This window comes from Sus scrofa, chromosome 1 (genome assembly GCF_000003025.6).
Source record: "Sus scrofa isolate TJ Tabasco breed Duroc chromosome 1, Sscrofa11.1, whole genome shotgun sequence".
Taxonomy (NCBI): domain Eukaryota; kingdom Metazoa; phylum Chordata; class Mammalia; order Artiodactyla; family Suidae; genus Sus; species Sus scrofa.
The window spans coordinates 236,414,335-236,432,149 of NC_010443.5; the positions used below are offsets into that span (position 1 = coordinate 236,414,335).

Here is a 17,815-nt window from a genome sequence, read left to right on the forward strand (position 1 = left end):
GATTTAATAAAATTAACATTTTTTTTTTACTGCTTCATCGGGGAGATTTCTTAAAGTGCCAGTGCATGGTGGTGAAGACTGCGATGATTGTTGGTACAGTTTGGGCTACTGCTGATTTATACTAAGGCAGTTTACCCACAGTGTTCTTGCACTGTCAGCGTCAATGTTGACACTGTGAAAAAGGAAAATAATGCTTAGTATTATTATGAAAATAATCGTGACCTTATGGACCCCCAAAAGGGTCTTGGGAATCCCTAGGGGTCTGAGGGCCAATCACATTTTAAGAACTGCTGGCCTAATGGGTATTTGAGTCTCTCCCCAGAAGGCTCCCTGAGGCATCACTAGTGAGAGGGATGTGACTGGTGCCAGTTGCTGAGGATATGGCAGGGAAGTGGTAGCAGGAGCAAGCAGCTGCCCTGGGCTCATAGCTGGAGAAGTTCAAAACAGCCTGGACTACCACTTGGGGAAGTTGTAAAATGGATTTAATCTCTAAGGTCCTCAACGATGGTAGGACATTGAACGTGGGGTGCACGGGCTCCAGCAGTATGTACTGTAGTTGCCAGTCTGCGTCAGAGAGTGATAATACATCTCTATTTTCCAGTGCTTAGCACAGGCATGGCTAGGTAAATATTGAATGACTTAATCACAGGTGACAGGAGTGATGGTGGAGGAAGGAAGTTGGCACTTCCCCTAAAGGTCTGCCCTGAAGAGAACAAAGTAATTCCGTCACTTTAATGGTGTGGGAGTAGATGTCATGGCTTCAAGGTGACAGAATAGCAGCAGATGGGTGGTTTGTGTTCTACTTGGAAGGAGATGCAAGGAAATAACAAACTGGGCAACAGGGCAGGTTAAAGAATCATGCATGAAAATAGTGCATATCTCAGAGGACCCCCAGGTAGTCAGTCCATGGCAGCGTGGGTGAATGTGGGAGGAAGTGGAAGCACACACAGCACCCAGCTCTCTGACCAACTCCCTCCATTCAGGGCCCCCGCCCGGGTTAGCAGGCCAGCTGGAACAGCGCTGCCCGCACCTGCCTGGCCACTAGGGGAGCTCTGGCCCAGCCTATGCGGCCTCTTGCCTGGGTCAGGCTTTTTCAGTTCCTTTTCTTTTTTGCTGTTCTAGGCAGGAGTAGCAACAAGGTCTGGAGGACCTAGAAGTGCTCAACCCGGCCAACAGTTGAACTTGAGGTGGCCTCAGTTTGGATTTTTTGCTTGTGCACTGCCTTGGCCAACTCTGTGGCCACAGTTCTTAGGCTCAGACACTTGCATCTGTAGGCTTATTATGTTCAGCAAAGCTGCTTTTGAAAATTCGGATTTGGCCAGGGACTGGATTTGTTTGCATACTCTGATCAGTGATGAAGAACAGAGGGTCTCCGGTAGCCACAAAGAGCAGTGGCAGCTGGTGTTCTGGCAACAGAAGAATGACGCTTGGTGAGGCGTAGGCGCTGGCTAATGAGATAAGGGATGATAGGAGTATGACTTCTGAGGGACAACTTCCTGACGAGGATGACTTTAGGGATCTGGGAGCAAGTAGGAGGAAGGGGCATCGGGACAGATCGCTAGTCTGCCCACCTCTGTTTCTGAGCCAGAACAAGCTGGGTGACGGAACTCACTCCCATTCTCCTCCCCAGTGCCCCGGGGCGGGGGCGGGGGGGTGGACGGGCAGAGAGGAGACTCTGCCTTCCCCTCAGGAAGCCCGGCAGAGGCTGTAGGCAGAATCACCTTTATTGGAGCATGACTTGTGTGGGGCTGACACCTCCATGGCCCCCACAGGTAGCTGGGGGTGAGGGTAATAGTATAAAAAGGGATGAGTAGATCGGAGGCTGTGGGCACTGGCTGGAAGCTGCTGGCAGGGTGGAGCGGGCTGGGGCCCTGGCAGGTTCAGACTGAGGTACAGCAGCGTTAATAATACTCTTGGAGCGTTAATACTCTGGGGAGGGGCAGGCACTTAGGGGCCCTAGGGCATGAAGGCACTTGGAGTCGGGAAGGGACAGGGGATGTGCATCGGGACTGGGCAGGGCCAGGCCCAGGGTTTGGCAGGCACTTTGGGGAGTGCTGGGGTTGGGCAGGCTGGGCCCGACAGCCCAGAAGGCTTTGGTAGTGGCAGGCACAGTCTCTGGGCTGGGTCCACATTAAGTAGAAGCGACGGCCCTAGTGCTCATCTCGAAGCTCTGAAGGAAGGAATTTGTACTGTTGCTGCCGGATCTGCGCCAGCTTCTTCCGCGCCTCTTCCAGCTCTCGTTCCTTCCGAAGCATCTCTTCCTGGGCGGCAATGATCTGAGGGGTGGAGATTAGGGACTCGGTTCAGTGAGTACACGCGTTAGGGTTTCAGGTAGTTGGGACTGGTGCAGACCTCGGGACTGCCCTGCTGACAGCGTCCCTCAGAGTGTCTGGGGCAGGGCTTACCTGGGCGATGCCCCCAACCATCTTCTCCTTCACCACCACCGTCTCATTCTCTGGTTCTTCAAAGGCTGCAGCCTTCTGTGCCGCCTTCACCAGGTTATCCGAGGCTCGCTTCACCGCGTTGCCAGCAGCCTGGGTAGAGGAGGCAGCATGAGGTTGGGAACTCAGGTAGGGGCCCAGCTGAGACAGCCCCTCAAGTCCCTCACAGAAAGCATGTCTTGGGGTGACAGTTTTAAAGCAGCACAGCTCGGAGTTCCCATTGTGGCGCAGTGGTTAACGAATCCCACTAGGAACTGTGAGGTTGCGGGTTCGATCCCTGGCCTTGCTCAGTGGGTTAAGGATCCGGCGTTGCCATGAGCTGTGGTGTAGGTTGCAGATGTGGCTTGGATCCCAAGTTGCTGTGGCTCCGGCACAGGCCAGGAGCAACAGCTCCAATTGGACCACTAGCCTGGGAACCTCCATATGCTGCGAGTACAGCCCTAGAAAAGACAAAAAAAAAAAAAAAAGATAAAGCAGCACAGCTTAAGGTATAATGGGATGGGTCCAGGTTCCTCACCTGAAGCCGTTTCATTGCCTCAGAGTCCTGGTCAGCCTTGACCTTGCAGGCCACGAGGAGCTGGGCTGTGGAGGCAGCGACCTGCTTGGCTGATGAGATGAGCTTCTCCTGGCTGGCATGGCCTTGTACAGCTGCGTTGGCTGCTTCACACAGATTGTTGGTGGCTGCAGCCACCATCCGGGCCTAAAGCAGGGAGATTAGATTAAAATACGCCTCCTGGCCTGGTCCATCCCCTCTCCAGCCTTCTCAAGTCTCTTAAGCTCAGAGGGATCTAGGGGGAATTATACACTCACAGCAGAAATGAGGCCCTGGGACCATTGCCCATCATCTAGTGCATTGGCTGGAATGGCGCCCACCTGTGGAGGAAGGAGGGAGCCTGCTTAGACCTGTGCTCTTGGCAGGTCCTAAGAGCCTACACCGGCTATAACGCGGGCATAGACCGCAAAGCTGCTGCTATCCTCATTCTTGTGGGTATCTTGAGTCCCTACCTTCCCTTGGGCCACCAGTTCCCTCTGGGCAGCTGATGCAGCCTTCACCAGGGCACTGGTGGCTGCTGCAATAGACTTGGCAGCTTCCAATATTTGCTCCTCAAAGTTCAAGGACTCATCTGCCTCCTGCAGGGAAGAGACAAAGGTTGGCGAGGGAGATGCAAAGTAAGAGGGGCTGAAGGTGGAGACATTCTGAGGGTAGGGAAGAGGGAGGGGGCAGGACTGACCTTGGGTTTGGCCCGGGGCTTCAGCTGCTCCAGCTTTTTGGCTGCAGCCTCAATGGCAGCAGCAGCTCCCAGGAGCTCGTTCTCAGCAATGACTGTGGGGTCCTCTGGGTCCACCCATTCTGTTCCTGGTGGGATGAAGGGGGGGAAGGCAGGGGCTGAGGCAGAGCAGGGAGGTCACTGGACAGCATGGTTACTATCACCAGGGCCCTGGCACCTGTGGGGCAGAGGATGGCTCCGAGCAGACAAGCAGGAAGTAGACATCTCCCTGGGACAAGGGGTCCCTCCCCTCCCTGCCCCTGGTCACCCTACCCTTCATGGCCTCAGCAGCCTGGATGAGCTCAGTGACTGAACCAGCCACACGCTTTGAGTGCCCCGTCAGTTGCTGTTTCAGTTCTGGGCTTGGCTTCTGCAGGGTCTGGGGAGGATGAGGGCAGGGAGCAGAGAGCATCAGATCTTAGCTTCTACCCTGACCTGTGAAAACAAGGCAGACCACGGCCCCCCACCCCTCCCACGACCCCAGCCCTAGACCACTCCACACTACAGCCTCAAACACCACACAGCCTGTCGAGGTGCACTCCGGGCATCACACTGCACACGTGGTGAAGACAGCGGGGCTGTGTGTCACTCACCGGCTGACAAGGAGCAAGGAGAATGATGAAAGGAGAAGAAAGAAGAGATGACGAGGGGGAGGTCAGGTGGGAAAGAGAGGAGATAAGAAAAGGAAGAGTTGAGTGGGAGAACCAAAGACCCTAAAATGATCGGGGCCCCAGTGAAAGGGAGACTTGGAAACAAAAACAGATTTGGGGAATAGATGGTGGGGCGGGGAGGAGATTTGAACAAGAAATTGGAGAGCAGGGTCTGAGTGGGAAGAGGACTGCGTATTCAGGGAGGCTGGTGCAAGGAGTTGACAGCTCCCGCCTTACCAGCAGCACGTGGTCCAGTAGTTCCAGGTAGCCGTTGGCACACTCCCGGCCATAGTGCAGGGCTCGAAGCCGCACATCAGGGGCCACATCTGGGTGGAACGCTGCTTCCTACACCACAGAGTAATATGTGAGCTTTAGGATCGCAAAGAGTTCCCAGTCCCCCAAGACCCTGCATTTTCTCCCCTACCATGTTCCGCCCTAAAGCTGCCTCAAGCTTCTGCCTCACCACCAGCATTTCTACCTTGCAAGCCCGAAGCATATCTGCAATAGCACGACGACTTAGATTGGCTGTGGCAATGACATCTTCCTGGCGACAAGAGTTCCCGGCAGCAACAGCCTTGGCTGTTGCCATGGTGATACCCTTGGTCATGCGGATAAAATCTTCTGGGGTAGAGGTCTTGGCAGGTGGCTCTGGGGAACAGAAGACCTGTTGGGGTGGAACAAGAAGAAAACTTCCACAGTGAGTGAGGCTGTGAGATAAGGTAGCACTCATACGATCTGGGTCATTCATCCACGTGTTCAGTTAACAAGTATTTGTCATAGGTCAAGTGCTCAGAGACTTTCACACATTCACAGCTAATATAATAGAAGGCAGCTGGTCATCACTTCTTTTGTTTTGTTTTTTTTTTTTTGTTTTTTTTTTTTTTGGCTGTACCACTGACATGCAGAAGTTCCTGGGCCAGGGATCAAACCCACATCACAGCAGTAGCCCTGGCCTCAGCAGTGACAATGCCAGATACTTAACCTGTTGAGCCACAGGGAACTGCATGGATCTATTTCAATCATCATGATTGCTTTGCAAAGTAGATATGGTAATTCTCATCTTTTTCTTTTCTTTTTCTTTTTTTTTTTTTTGGTCTTTTTGCCTTTTCTAGGGCTGCTTCCTGCGGCATATGAAGGTTCCCAGGCTAGGGGTCTAATCAGAGCTATAGCTGCCAGCCTATGCCAGAGCCACAGCAACACCAGTTCTGAGCTGTGTCTGCAACTTACACCACAGCTTAGGACAATGCCAGATCCTTAACTCACTGAGCAAGGCCAGGGATCCAACCCAAGCGGATTTGTTTCCGCTGTGCCATGACAGGAACTCCTATTTTTTTTAATTTTTAAAATTTTTGGCTGCCCCATGGCATATGGAGCTCCCAGGCCAGGGGTCAGATCCGAGCCATAGTCTCAACCTAAGCCACACCTGTGGCAACGCCAGATCCTTAACCCACCGTGCTGGGGTGGGGATTGAACCTATGACCCAGAGCTCACAGGATGCAGCCAATCCCACTGCACCACAGTGGGAACTCTGTGGGAGACCATTTTAAGTACATGGTAGAGCATGAAAAACCAGGATGCCAAATGGGGAACATCAAGGAATGCCCTAGAATATAGTGCTCTGAGGAAAAGATTCTCGAGACCTTGACTCTCAGAATAAGGACCTTATACTTTTATGTAACATGTAAAAATCATAAAAGTATTTTGATGTATGTGTTCATGCAACAAACCACTGAAGATAAGTGAGTTGGCGGATTCTGTGTGAGGTGCTAGGGCGCAGTGGGGAATAAGGTAGACAGAGTCCTTGTTCTCGTGACTCTTATGTTCTGGTTTTGGATACAGATGACAAGTAGGTAAACATGCAGAAAAACTAGACTGTGGAGGAAAAAAAGAGGGTGCTGTGAGGAGACATGAAAACAAAGTCCTTTTTCAGAAAGGTGGTCAGGGAAGGCCTCTGTGAAGAGGGGGCCTTTTAAGCTGAAGCCTCAATAATTAGAAGGAGCCAGTTCAAAAAGCTGGAAGACGGAGTTTCCTTCATGGCTCAGAGGTTAACAAACCTAACTAGGAACCATGAGGACGCAGGTTCGATCCCTAGCCTTGCTGTTGGTTAAGGATCTGGTGTTGCCATGAGCTGTAGTGTAGGTCACAGTGTAGGCTTGGATCCCATGTTGTTGTGGCTCTGGCATAGGCCAGCGGCTGTGGCTCTGATTCGACCCCTAGCCTGGGAACCTCCATATGCTGCAGGTGCGGCCCTGAAAAGAAAAAGAAAAAAAAAAAAAAAAAAAGCTGGAAGACAGCAAGAGCAGGGGCCTGTGGTGGGTGGGAGCCCCGAGGGCAGTGGGCCTGGGGCAGGGAGATGTGGGGAGCAGCCTGAGGACAGACTGGGAAGGTCAGCAGGGCCTTGGGGCTGGGAAGACAATGGTAAGGAGCGTGGATTTTAACCCAGGGGCAGGACAGTCACCAAAGGGTTATAAGCACTGAAGTGACATAATCTAATCTACATATTTAAAAGATGATGCTGGCTACTGTGTGGAGAGCATGGATTAGAGGGGGTGAGTCGGGGAAGCAGGAGAGCAGAGAGATGCTATCACATAAACACAGCTAAGAGTTGATGATGGTTTGGACAAGGCAGTGGCAGAGGTGGGGAAAGGGGAAAATGACAGCTATTTGGAGGGAGCACTAAAAGGACTGCAGATGGGCTCAGATGTGGGCAGCGAGAGAAAGAGGTTAAAGCTGGGTTTCTGCCTTGAGGAACTGAGTTACTAAAAGGTGCCATTTACTGAGATTCGGAAAGGCGAGGGAAGGATCAGGTTTGGGAGACAGAAAGTTACAAGTTTCAATTTAGACATCTCCAAGAAGAGGTAGAAACACAAGGTCAGAAAAATGACTCATGTGGAGTTCCCGTTGTGGCTCAGTGGTTAACGAATCCGACTAGGAACTATGAGTCGGGTTCGATCCCTGCCCTTGCTCAGTGGGTTAACGATCCGGCGTTGCCGTGAGCTGTGGTGTAGGTCGCAGATGCAGCTCGGATCCTGCGTTGCTGTGGCTCTGGCGTAGGCCGGCGGCTACAGCTCCGATTCAACCCCTAGCCTGGGGATTTCCATATGCCGCGGCAGCAGCCCAAGAAAATGGCAAAAAGACAAAAAAAAAGAAAAAAGGAAAATGGATCATGCTAATTTTTTAGTATATGTGCTGCTGAAGCAAGCACTAGGTTGGAAGAATGAATTTAGAAGTCAGATGAGTAGGAAAGATGAAAGTGACAGACACTGAAGGCGGGGAGACCAGGTAGAAAGCGGGCACAGCAGTCAAAGTGAGGGACAGTGTTGACAGTGGGCCCAGAGAGGAGAGAGAAAAGGAAGCGAGAATGGAGGAGGGTGGCTGGCCAGACCTGGCGATGGCCTGCATACGGCGAGTAAGGCATGAAGTCAAGGATGACTGAGGGGGAGCTTCAGGACCCGGAGGCGGTCCCCACGGTCAGGGGGACGGAGCACATCAGGAAGGAAGGACAGCTGGCTGGGAGGCACTGCAGCCCCGTGCTGACGCCATTCAGAAATAACGAAACTCAGAACTGGAAGTCAGCTTGTTAGCGGACAGCAGTGAGAGTGGTTACACTTGCCAAAGAAGAGGGCAGAGTGTGAAGGCGGTTTGTGAAATTCTGGGAAGGGCTCTAGGCCTCTACGTTTACTAGGTCGAAGGGGATTCAATGACAACTGCAGAAGAGATGTGAGAGACAAGAGAAGAGGCAGTGTCAAGAGGGCCAGAGTAAGAGAGGCTTTCAAAGAGCGGCTTGTTGGAGTTCCCGTCGTGGTGCAGTGGTTGACGAATGTGACTAGGAACCATGAGGTTGTGGGTTGGATCCCTGGCCTCGCTCAGTGGGTTAAGGATCCAGCGTTGCCGTGAGCTGTGGTGTAGGTCGCAGATGTGGCTCAGATCCCATGTTGCTGTGACTGTGGTGTAAGCCGGTGGCTACAGCTCCGATTCAACCCCTAGCCTGGGAACCTCCATATGCCGTGGGAGCAGCCCAAGAAGCGGCAAAAAGACAAAAAAAAAAAAGGAGCGGTTTGCTTTGGAAATGTTTGAAGATGATGAAGGCCAAGAGGTGGCCTCTGCATGTGGCAACTGCATGTGGCAACTAAGAGGCCGCCGAGACCAGAGAAGGCGGAAGGATGAAGAAGGTGGGTGTTGAATGCTAGGGAGCGAGCAGCTGGAGGAAGGGAAGACACAAGCGTGGCTCCTGCTGGGCAGCGAGCAGGAACTTGTGGGTCGACACCTTTGTGAGTGGGTGTGCGGCGCGGTTCACGACCTAGCACGACCTGCTCTCGGACCCGAGTCCCCGATGCCTCAACTTGCACTCACCGCCAGCTCCTGCCGTATGTGCTCTGTGGTTGCCTCCAGGGCCCGTGTGCCTTTGGTGGCCTCATCCTCCACAGCTTTCACGGTCTTGAGCAGGGATGTCACATTGGTCACCATCACCTGGGGACGTCAGAGGAGGTGGGAGAGAGATCGTCTTAAGGATCAGGAGGAAGCACAGTGATCCATTCCCCCTCCTGAAGGTGTTCTCATCCCCTCTGACCTTGGCAGAGTTCTTGAGCTGCCACACGGCAGGGTCATCCCCGACTTTGCCAGCCGCAGCCTTTGTTGCGCTGATGAGGTCTCCCAGGGCCTTGGCCACGTCTTTCACGGCATTGATCAGCACTACCTGTGTGGGAGAGCAGAGACTCTGGTCTACGGGAAGAAAATGGGGAGCAGGAAGTGGTCCTGGCCACCCCTGGGTATGTCAGGTGGCTACCTGGGTCTCAGGGTCCTCGGCTCCCAGGCTGGCTGCGCCCAGCTTGACCACATCAGCGAGGCGGGTGATGGTGGCCACGGAGGACTGGGCAGCTTGGGCCAACTTCTCCTGGCTCCCAGCTGCGTTCTGCACCAGGACCTTGGTGTCCTCCACCAGCACCTTGGCCGTCTTCAAGATGCCCTCCCTGAGGGAGCGCCCAGCCCAGTCAGCGCTGCTCAGGCACCGCCCCCGCCCCACCCCGGCCCCGCCTCCACAAGGCCCTGTCCCTGCCTCACCGGTGGTCAGCGAATGTCTCGGCCCCCTCGCGGTTGAGCGTGCCGGCGGTGGCAAACATGATGGTGGTGTCCAGGTCGGCAATGATGCCGGACACGGCACTGGCTGCTGTGATGCAGGCCTGGGTGCCACGATTCCCGGCCTGGAGCGCAGCCAGCACGTGGGAGACCTGGGCGAGAAGAGGGGTTTGGTGACGGTGGTAGGGGCCCCGTGAAAGGGATAGGTGATGGGGGTGCCTGAGAGATGGGACGGAGAGGGCTGGGAAGGTCGGAGGAGGGTGGGGAAGGTGGCAGGGTTTGGGAGCCCCAGGCCCCAGTCCGAGGGGATGAGCAAGGCCACCTTCTCGGAGACTCTCCGGGCACACTCTATGAGCTCCTTCTTGGTGTAGGCGTCACTGGGGCTGCACTGCAGGGCGCCTGCCTTGGTGACCAGAGCAGCACATCCGTGCCCCAGCTCCTGTACCCGGTGCTTGATGTGGGCACCTATCTGTGAGCAGATGGAGAAGAGAGATGGATTTTTACGAGAGGCACTCGGGTACCTCCACTGCGCTCGGAGGCGTCACTAAGAAGCTAAAACAAACAGGCATTGCAAACAAAAGGGGTCATGAGAAAAAGTGCCCAGCACAGCCTTGTCCCGTCAGGAGGTTGCCTCCCACACGTGGAAAATAATAGCCTGTGGGCACCAGCTGTGAGGCCCGTGTTAAGCTCAGTAAGGAGGAGGGGAGCAGCACTTCAGGCTGGGTGTTTGCATCAGAGGCCGTGGCTTACAATTTGGCCTGCGTGCGGTTGTGGAGGGGTTTGGGGCTGCGGATTAGATGTGTCATGCTAAGATCCAATTACTTGCTTTCTTGGAAAGCCAGGAGCTTAGGGAAGGAAGAGCTTCAGGGCTTTGCAACATGGAAGAACTAGGAAGGGAACACAGGCTTGCAACAGAGCAGAGAAGCAGCCACAGGCCCAGAGGAGGGTCAGCAGAGGAAAGAGTGGCAGACAGGGAAATCTCCAGACCCAGGGCCGTCTTCTTCATGCTGGTGACTGAAGGCTTTGATCCCATCCCTACACAGGGCCCTGATCCCTGTTCTGTGGAGTGGCCCCGACGATGCGCTCCCCTTTCTTTGAAAGACCGGAAGGGGGCGAGGGTGGCACCATCCCAGAGGCTGGCATGGGACACTCTGCTGGGATTTTCTGTGGGGGGCAGAGGGAAGGTCAGAAGTGCCTCCAAGTTACCTCTTCATTTTCAGCAGCCACAGCTGCAGGCTTGGCCTCTGAGGCCAGACGGCCATAGTCACTGGTCAGCTGGTTCGCGAGAGGCCCCAGCTCCTCAGGGCTGGTGTTTGACTTGGTTACCTGGTGAAAATGGAAGAAGTGAAATTCTGTCTAAACGCACCTCTCCAAGGGCAGTCCTCTCCTCCTCTCCCACACTCACCATCTCCTGAACAGTGACAGCAATGGCCTTGGCTGTCCGCACCATGGTTGTCTGGTAATCCACGAAGGAGCCCTCTGGTTCACCCATCGGTCCTTCATCTAGCTGGAGGAGGAGAACGGAGGAAGGGGAAAGACTGTGGGTCTCTGCCACTGGGCACAGGGGCCCTGGTCCCCAGGCTCTGTCCACAGGCACCCCAAGACTCTAACCTGGTTGATGGCCTGGGTGATGGAGTCCACCATGCCGCCAACAACACCAGCGGCACTGGCTGCCTCATTGAGGGTGGTTGTCAGGTCCTCCACAGCCTCTGTCATCATTTGCACGGCCTCCTCCAGGGCTTCCTGGGTGTGAGCTGCTTGCTGTGGGGCAGGGTGAGTGAGTGAGTTGGGGGCCCGGGTGTGCCTGCTTCTTTGACTTCTTGCTAGTAGCAGCCCCTCAACCCAGCCCTCCGTACCTTGGGGTTACCGCCAGCTTCCTTGGCTGTGTACAGCAACTGCAGGGCCGACTCAGCCAAGGTTTTAGTCTGGTCCAGGAGCGCCATCTGCTGTGGGTGGCTCAGGGTCTTGGAGGCAGCACCCACTGCAGCCAGGGTGAGTGGCTCAAAGTACTGGGCCATCTGGGACACCTGGGGCAAGGGGTTGGACTGGGGGTCAGCCGCGCCAGGCACCCTTGCTCACCCAACTCCACACCTGCCACGCGTCTCTGCAGGTACCTTGTGTCCCAGCTGAGAGGCTTCAGCCCGCGCGGCACTGGCCAGCGGCTCAATAAGATGGGAGATCTCCTGCACTGCAGTGAGCATCTGGGTGTGCAAGGCCTGGGGAGGAAGTGAACTTTAGCCTGACTGTGACCTGCAAAAGGACCCTCTGGGTTCACCAGACCCCACTCTTCCCTCCACACCCAGCTAACCCGCTGGGCGTGTTTCATTCCCTCAATGTCTCTAGGAAACCCCCACCCAGATCCCCCATCTTCCTCACATCTGCCGGTCCTCCTCCTAGATACAAGCTTCACAGGACCCCTTCCCTCTCACCTCCTGAGAGATCCCCTCACGGGGAGCAAGCTGCTGGCTGACTGCAGCAAGGGAAGCCTGGTCCAGGTCTCGTAGACAGCTGTTCAGAGCTGCAATGGCCGTCTCACACTCCAGCTGCCCTGGAGCCTTGTCCCTGCAGACACATCACAGGCTCCAACACCAGCAACACGCTTAAGCACGAGGCTGGCCTCCCTCTCCCCGTGTCCGCCAAATCCTGGACAGCAGGTGGCCTCCAGCAATATCCCATCTCATTGCCCACCCCTCCCTTCTGCCACAACCTATGTCCCCCAGTCACAATGGTTCTCTGCTGAGCCCCCCATACCTCATGCTTGTAATGAGCTTCTTGATGGAGTCAGAGACAGTGCGGGAGTGGCCAGCCAGCACTGACCAGCGTGGCGGGTCCCGGGGATTGACTGCCAGGGCCCGGGCTGTCTGGATCAGGCCCCCGGCACTCTCCAACATTGTCTTGGCAGAGATCACAATGGGCTCCATGGCAGCCCGGCCCTGGGGAGAGCGGAGGCAGGGCACTCAGTCTCCAGACCTCTGGGGAGATGAGGTGGCTGCCGGGCCATCAGTTCTCCCTTCACACCGCCTCACCTCAGGGCTGATCTGCGCAGGAACGCTGGAGAACTCAGGGTTGGATGCAAAGGCGCTGAGATTGTCCACAGCCTCCAGCAGAGGGGCCGTTGCTGCTCGGCACTGGGCACGGTTCTCCTCTGTGAAGGCCCCGTCTAGTGCCTGCAGTGGGAGTGACAGGGGGGCCCTCAGGACAGACAGTAGGCAGAGGCGGTGAGGCCCGGGTCTCCCTCCAGGTTTTAACGAGTGTGGGGAGAGGCTGGTGATGACCAGCGTGGACAGGAAAGGCCTTGGGCTCAGGCGGGTGGGTTTGGCAAAAGGCCTCAGGGAATGACATCGGGTCCAGGGAGGGAAGCCTGGCCAGGTCAGGGACAGGCTGAGAATTCAAACACGGAACCTTGATGGTCTTGACAAGATTGGCTGTGCTGTTGGCCACCTCCTTGGCCGATTGTACGAATTGGCGCTTGGCAGTAGGATTGGCGGTACGAGCAGAAGCCAGGCGGCAGCTGTTACACAGAGCGGAGGTGTGTTTGGCCACAATGGTGGCTGCAGAGAGCACCTGAGGAGACAGAAACGGGGAAGAGCCATGATGAGGGCGGGAGGGAAGTGCCCACCCCAGGGAGGGGCCCCTTTAGCTTGGGGGGATGGAGAGCAATACCTTCGGAGTCTAATTAGGAAAGACAGAGTCACCAGAAAAGTCAAGATCTGGAAGGCAGAAGACGTATGGATGAACAGGGTGTGGGGGAAGGAAGATGAAAAGCTGACACGCTAATGGAGAAATCCTAACAGGCTCGGGAGGAGAGTGAGCTCAGACGTCCACAGGGAAGGGCCGAACCCGGCAGGAACCGAAGGGACAGTGAGAAACATGAGGAGACAATTAGCCAGAGAAGCTGCATGTGGAAAGTCAGAGGTGGGGCTCTGCCCTCTCCTTCCCTACGTGTCCTGCAGCAACCCGCGCCCCCCAAGGGGCTGGGCCGTCCTGGCTCGGCAGCCTTTCCCAGACTTGCCCACAGTACCTGTCCCCTTGGGTTACCTGGGCCTGGGTGCAGCCAGGCTCCCCCAAACTCTGACAGGCCATCTGAATTGCCTGGTTTGCTCGGGCAAACTGCGTGGGCTCCACCAGCCCTTGCTGTCCAGCTTGGCTGTTGGGGTCAGAGACACCAACCAGATAGGCAGCCTGGGGAGAGAGAAGAGGTGGGGTGAGGAGTAAGGCATAGTCCTCAGGTGGGACTTGAACAGCGACAGTGGGGACAAAGGGGAGTGGGGACAAGTTTAGTGGCCAGGGTTCTATGTGAGTGGAGGTATAGCAACAAGCTATACTTGCATTTCAAAAAAGAAAAAAACCTCTCCTGCTTTGTTAAATATGGTAACATTTCAGAAGATTAAAAAAGTTTTTTTTTTTGTGTGGTTTTTTTTTTGTCTTTTTGCCTTTTCCAGGGCTGCTCCCACGGCATATAGAGGTTCCCAGGCTAGGGGTTCAGTCAGAGGGGTAGCTGCCAGCCTACTCCAGAGCCACAGCAATGCAGGATCCAAGCCACGTCTGCAACCTACACTACAGCTCACGGTAACACCGAATCCTTAACCCACTGAGCAAGGCCAGGGATCGAACCCACAACCTCATGGTTCCTAGTCGGAACCACTGAGACATGAAGGGAACTCCAGTTTTTTTTTTGTTTTTTAAAAAGGAAAGTCACATAGTAAGGTTTTTATCAAAATTCTATTTAGGTGTGCATGTGTATGTATGCTGAGTCTTAAGGTGAAAAATACTGCTTACTGCAAGGGGCAGGGAAAAAAGTTCGAAAGCCCCTCCCCCCGCCCAAGTCTCTTTTAGAGACAGTTCTCAAACCACGGAGAGTGTTAGGCTAATTAACATTTACCGTAACTCCAAGGTTCAGAGATTTGGAAGGAGGGGAGGGATGGGTATAAGAGTCGCCAAAATAATTCTTGACTGGAAGATGATTAAAGGTTTGATTCTTACTTCACCCAACACATGGTAGCTTTGCTTTTTCCTCTTCATGCTTTTCCAGAAATAAGTCAAACCAAATAAGGAGGCCCACCCAACAGCCCAGGGCAGAGGGAGGCAGGGGAGGTTGGAAGAGCAGGATGACAGGCTCTCAGGGAAACAGTCTAGCTGATGAACTCTCAAGCCAGTTTAGGAATTCATATATTAAGGGAGTTCCCGTCGTGGCGCAGCAGAAACAAATCCGACTAGGAACCATGAGGTTGTGGGTTCGATCCCTGGCCTCGCTCAGTGGGTTAAGGATCCAGCATTGCCATGAGCTGTGGTATAGGTCGCAGACATGGCTCAGATCCAGCGTTGCTGTGGCTGTGGTGTGGGCCGGCGCTACAGCTCCGATTCCACCCCTAGCCTGGAAACCTCCATATGCTGCGGGTGCAGCCCTGAAAAGACCAAAAAAAAAAAATTCATATATCAATATAAAATACTCTCAGCACTAATAGATTATTTCATACCGTAGTGTAGAAAAAGGCAAAATTAAGTGGTGACTCAACTAACCAGGAATTTGGTCTCCGGTACCAAGTATTAATTACATGAAGTGATTTGCATATGCGCATCAGCACACACTAAGGAGGCCAGGGCTGGAGAAGGCCCAGTTGTGGGAGTGTGTGATCATAACCCAAAGCTCTGGGGCTCAGGGTTGATGGCGGGCCGAACTGATGGTGTTCTATGACTGCTGACAGATCTCTCTCCTTCAGGAGCGGAGAAGAACCCTGGTTACCCCAGAGTGGGCTTTGCAAGCGGAACTTTGGGCTTTCTGTGTGTGTGTGTGTGTGTGTGTGCGTGTGTGGAGGGGCAGGGAAGGCAGGAACTTTGGGCTTTCTGTGTGTGTGTGTGTGTGTGTGTGTGTGTGTGTGTGTGTGTGGAGGGGCAGGGAAGGCAGGAACTTTGGGCTTTCTGTCTGTGTGTGTGTGTGTGTGTGTGTGTGTGTGTGTGTGGAGGGGCAGGGAAGGCAGGAGCATTCCGGGGGCCCCTCCCAGGAGAATAACCTGTGCAGCAGCCTCGGTGAAGCCACAAAGGGCCTTGGAGGCTGTGGCGATGGCCTCTCCAAACTCCGGCAGGTTTCCGTTCTTGGCATTTTGGGAGATGCCAGTCATGGCCTCACCCAGTACCTGAGGGACAGAGGGTATCAGGAGAGTCAGATCCTGTCCTCTGAGGGGCAGAGCAGCCCCCCTGGTGAGTTCCATCTTCCTGCCATCTGCTCTCCTGGGTTCCTGGCTGGGCTTACCTTTGAGTTTTCCATGACACTGTCCAGGCAGCCAAAGTAGGACATGTCATTGATGGGCTGGACTGGGTTTTCTAGGAGTTCCCGGACCGTCTGTGGAGGGGGAGGGGGAGGTGAGATCCAAGACACCCTGTCACCCCCGAACCCAGAACACTTTCCTCAACCGCAACCCCATCTGGGCCTCCAGGGCCCACCTCCAGTTCCCGCAGGGCATTGTCACACTCTTTCTGGCCTGGCGCCTGCTGGGTACACATAGTGATGAGCTGGTTGATACTGTCGGTCACAGCCCTGGAGGAACAGAAAGCGGAATGGATGGGTGCACAGGTCATCATTTCTGTGTCTTGTACATGAGGGATGTCTCTAGCTATTTCTCTTTTGTCTGTAAGCACCCCTAAGCCAGGGACTTTTCATAAAATGTCCCCCGCCCCCCCAGTCTCTTCAACATTCTAGGGCTGGGTTTCCCAGCTCTTACTCACCGGGCAGCGGCAGCCAGCTGACTCTTGAGGTTGGGGGCAGCAGGGTCTGTAGACAGGGCCTTGGCAGCCAGGAGAAGTTTGCTCGAAGACATGGAGATGCCCTTCAAGTTGGACACGACCTGGGCACGGTCCTCCTGGCTCTGTTGGAGGCGAGAAGGTCAACACATTGTCCCGTCCCTTCTTATCTGTCTCTAAAAGGGATCTTCTGTCCCAGACACTCAAGCACTGCTAGAGTCTGGGGAGGGGAGGGAGCCAGGAGCGGGTCAGGACTCAGTGGTCCCGCAGATGCCTCCCATCTAACCCTTGAACCAGACCCTGTGCCTCTTCGTACCGGTGCCTGGCTTGCCATCTCCACACCGGCTTCCAGGAAGGTGCTGAAGTCCTGTCCAAAGCGACCTGAGGCTCGAGCCAGGTCCTGAGGGGTTCCCCGAGAGGCCTGCACCAGTTCTGTGGCTGCCTGATTGAGCCCAGCAGCAGCTTCATTCAGTCGGCTCTGAGCTTCTTGAAAAGTCCCCGTGCTGGGGGGAAGCTGCAGGGTCAGAGAGAAAGTCAGTGCAAGAATGGGAAGTGGTGCAGCGGAGAGTCTGGTACAGGAGCATGGGAGGTGGGCACAGGGCCTGCGGGCAATGTCAGGGGATAAATCCGGGAAGGCAGGGTCAAGGACAGGTCTAGAGGCAGAAGTAGCTTGGATCTCTTCATCCCGTTTCCCCCACAGCCCTGTCCTCCTACCGAGTCACTCAGGAGTCGCTTGCTGGCGTCTCCCACCGCTCTCAGGGCGTTGTCCACATCTCGCTGGCCAGGCAGGCAGCTGACACAGCGGTTCAGGGCCTGGGTCACAGCTTTAGCCACCTGAGGTGGGAAAGGAGACGGGGGCTGCCAAAATGGAAACAAGTGGGAGATCCCCTCCTCCACCCACAGGAGCCTCTGAAAGTGAAAGCGGAAAAGGGGTGTTGTAGCTGAATGGGCTGAAGTGATGGGGATCAAACTTCCCCAAATGCAGTGTCTAGCTGGGCTCCTGTCCCAGTCTAGCTGAGACATGTCTACCAAGACTGAGAGCAGGAAGGGCGGAATCCAGGGAAGAGCTATCGGTGTGGACGGACTCTCCCCAGGCAGGGTGGGCCTTCTGATGGGATCTGGGGGAGAGGGAGGAGGTGGCCCCCTCCCAGGACCTGACCTGGGCAAGCCGCTGCTGGCTCTCAGGGTCCCCTGGATGGCCAGCTGCCTTTTTCGCCTCCTCGATGAGACTGCTGGCCTTGTCCAGGACGTCACTGGCTGTGTCAAGCACAATGGCTTGCACCGCAGGGTCTGATGTCAGGGCAGCTACACCCCTAGCGGCTTGGGCCAGTGACCGCAGCCCACCTGCCACTTCCCGAGCAGCAATACCTGGGGAGGGAGGGAGACAAGGAGAGAGGAAGGAAGGGAAGAGGCACCCTCACTGCCAGGCCCTGGCGCTGGTTTCCCCCACTCATCCCGCTCTGGTTCCCCATCCTCCTCACCGCATGCCTCATTTCTGGCCCTGCCCACATACCTGCATAATTCTCATTGCCCTGGGCAACCTCCCCCAGCAGCTGGGCAATGGCGGAGCTGACTGCTTTGGTGCTGTTGCCCAGGTCCTGGGCACATTTCTCCATCTAGGGATGAAGGAGAGACTGGGAGA

At 55.2% G+C, this 17,815-nt stretch overlaps 1 protein-coding gene across 7 annotated transcripts in view; it reads right to left on the minus strand.

Annotated features, from left to right (window-relative positions):
- Positions 1,707 to 17,815, minus strand: part of TLN1 (talin 1) — a 34,938-nt gene continuing 18,829 nt past the window's right edge. For 4 of the 7 annotated variants that reach the window (XM_021065688.1, XM_021065668.1, XM_021065652.1 and 1 more), the window contains 32 exons: positions 17,687 to 17,789; positions 17,333 to 17,541; positions 16,888 to 17,007; positions 16,490 to 16,687; positions 16,159 to 16,298; positions 15,877 to 15,970; positions 15,686 to 15,775; positions 15,447 to 15,569; positions 13,474 to 13,617; positions 12,838 to 12,999; positions 12,462 to 12,602; positions 12,187 to 12,368; positions 11,865 to 11,997; positions 11,550 to 11,651; positions 11,292 to 11,462; positions 11,047 to 11,196; positions 10,841 to 10,942; positions 10,642 to 10,761; positions 9,758 to 9,904; positions 9,421 to 9,587; positions 9,146 to 9,329; positions 8,930 to 9,055; positions 8,713 to 8,829; positions 4,838 to 5,023; positions 4,597 to 4,704; positions 3,983 to 4,088; positions 3,674 to 3,798; positions 3,447 to 3,572; positions 3,252 to 3,314; positions 2,959 to 3,141; positions 2,406 to 2,534; positions 1,707 to 2,276 (listed from right to left, as the gene is read on the minus strand). In XM_021065688.1, the coding sequence (XP_020921347.1) occupies positions 2,151 to 2,276; positions 2,406 to 2,534; positions 2,959 to 3,141; positions 3,252 to 3,314; positions 3,447 to 3,572; positions 3,674 to 3,798; positions 3,983 to 4,088; positions 4,597 to 4,704; positions 4,838 to 5,023; positions 8,713 to 8,829; positions 8,930 to 9,055; positions 9,146 to 9,329; positions 9,421 to 9,587; positions 9,758 to 9,904; positions 10,642 to 10,761; positions 10,841 to 10,942; positions 11,047 to 11,196; positions 11,292 to 11,462; positions 11,550 to 11,651; positions 11,865 to 11,997; positions 12,187 to 12,368; positions 12,462 to 12,602; positions 12,838 to 12,999; positions 13,474 to 13,617; positions 15,447 to 15,569; positions 15,686 to 15,775; positions 15,877 to 15,970; positions 16,159 to 16,298; positions 16,490 to 16,687; positions 16,888 to 17,007; positions 17,333 to 17,541; positions 17,687 to 17,789 (4,377 nt within the window). In that variant the 3' untranslated portion in view covers positions 1,707 to 2,150. Of the gene's footprint in view, positions 2,277 to 2,405; positions 2,535 to 2,958; positions 3,142 to 3,251; positions 3,315 to 3,446; positions 3,573 to 3,673; positions 3,799 to 3,982; positions 4,089 to 4,302; positions 4,306 to 4,596; positions 4,705 to 4,837; positions 5,024 to 8,712; positions 8,830 to 8,929; positions 9,056 to 9,145; positions 9,330 to 9,420; positions 9,588 to 9,757; positions 9,905 to 10,641; positions 10,762 to 10,840; positions 10,943 to 11,046; positions 11,197 to 11,291; positions 11,463 to 11,549; positions 11,652 to 11,864; positions 11,998 to 12,186; positions 12,369 to 12,461; positions 12,603 to 12,837; positions 13,000 to 13,473; positions 13,618 to 15,446; positions 15,570 to 15,685; positions 15,776 to 15,876; positions 15,971 to 16,158; positions 16,299 to 16,489; positions 16,688 to 16,887; positions 17,008 to 17,332; positions 17,542 to 17,686; positions 17,790 to 17,815 lie in introns of all 7 variants that reach the window. The other 3 variants (XM_021065677.1, XM_021065656.1, XM_021065662.1) reach the window with 1 other exon arrangement.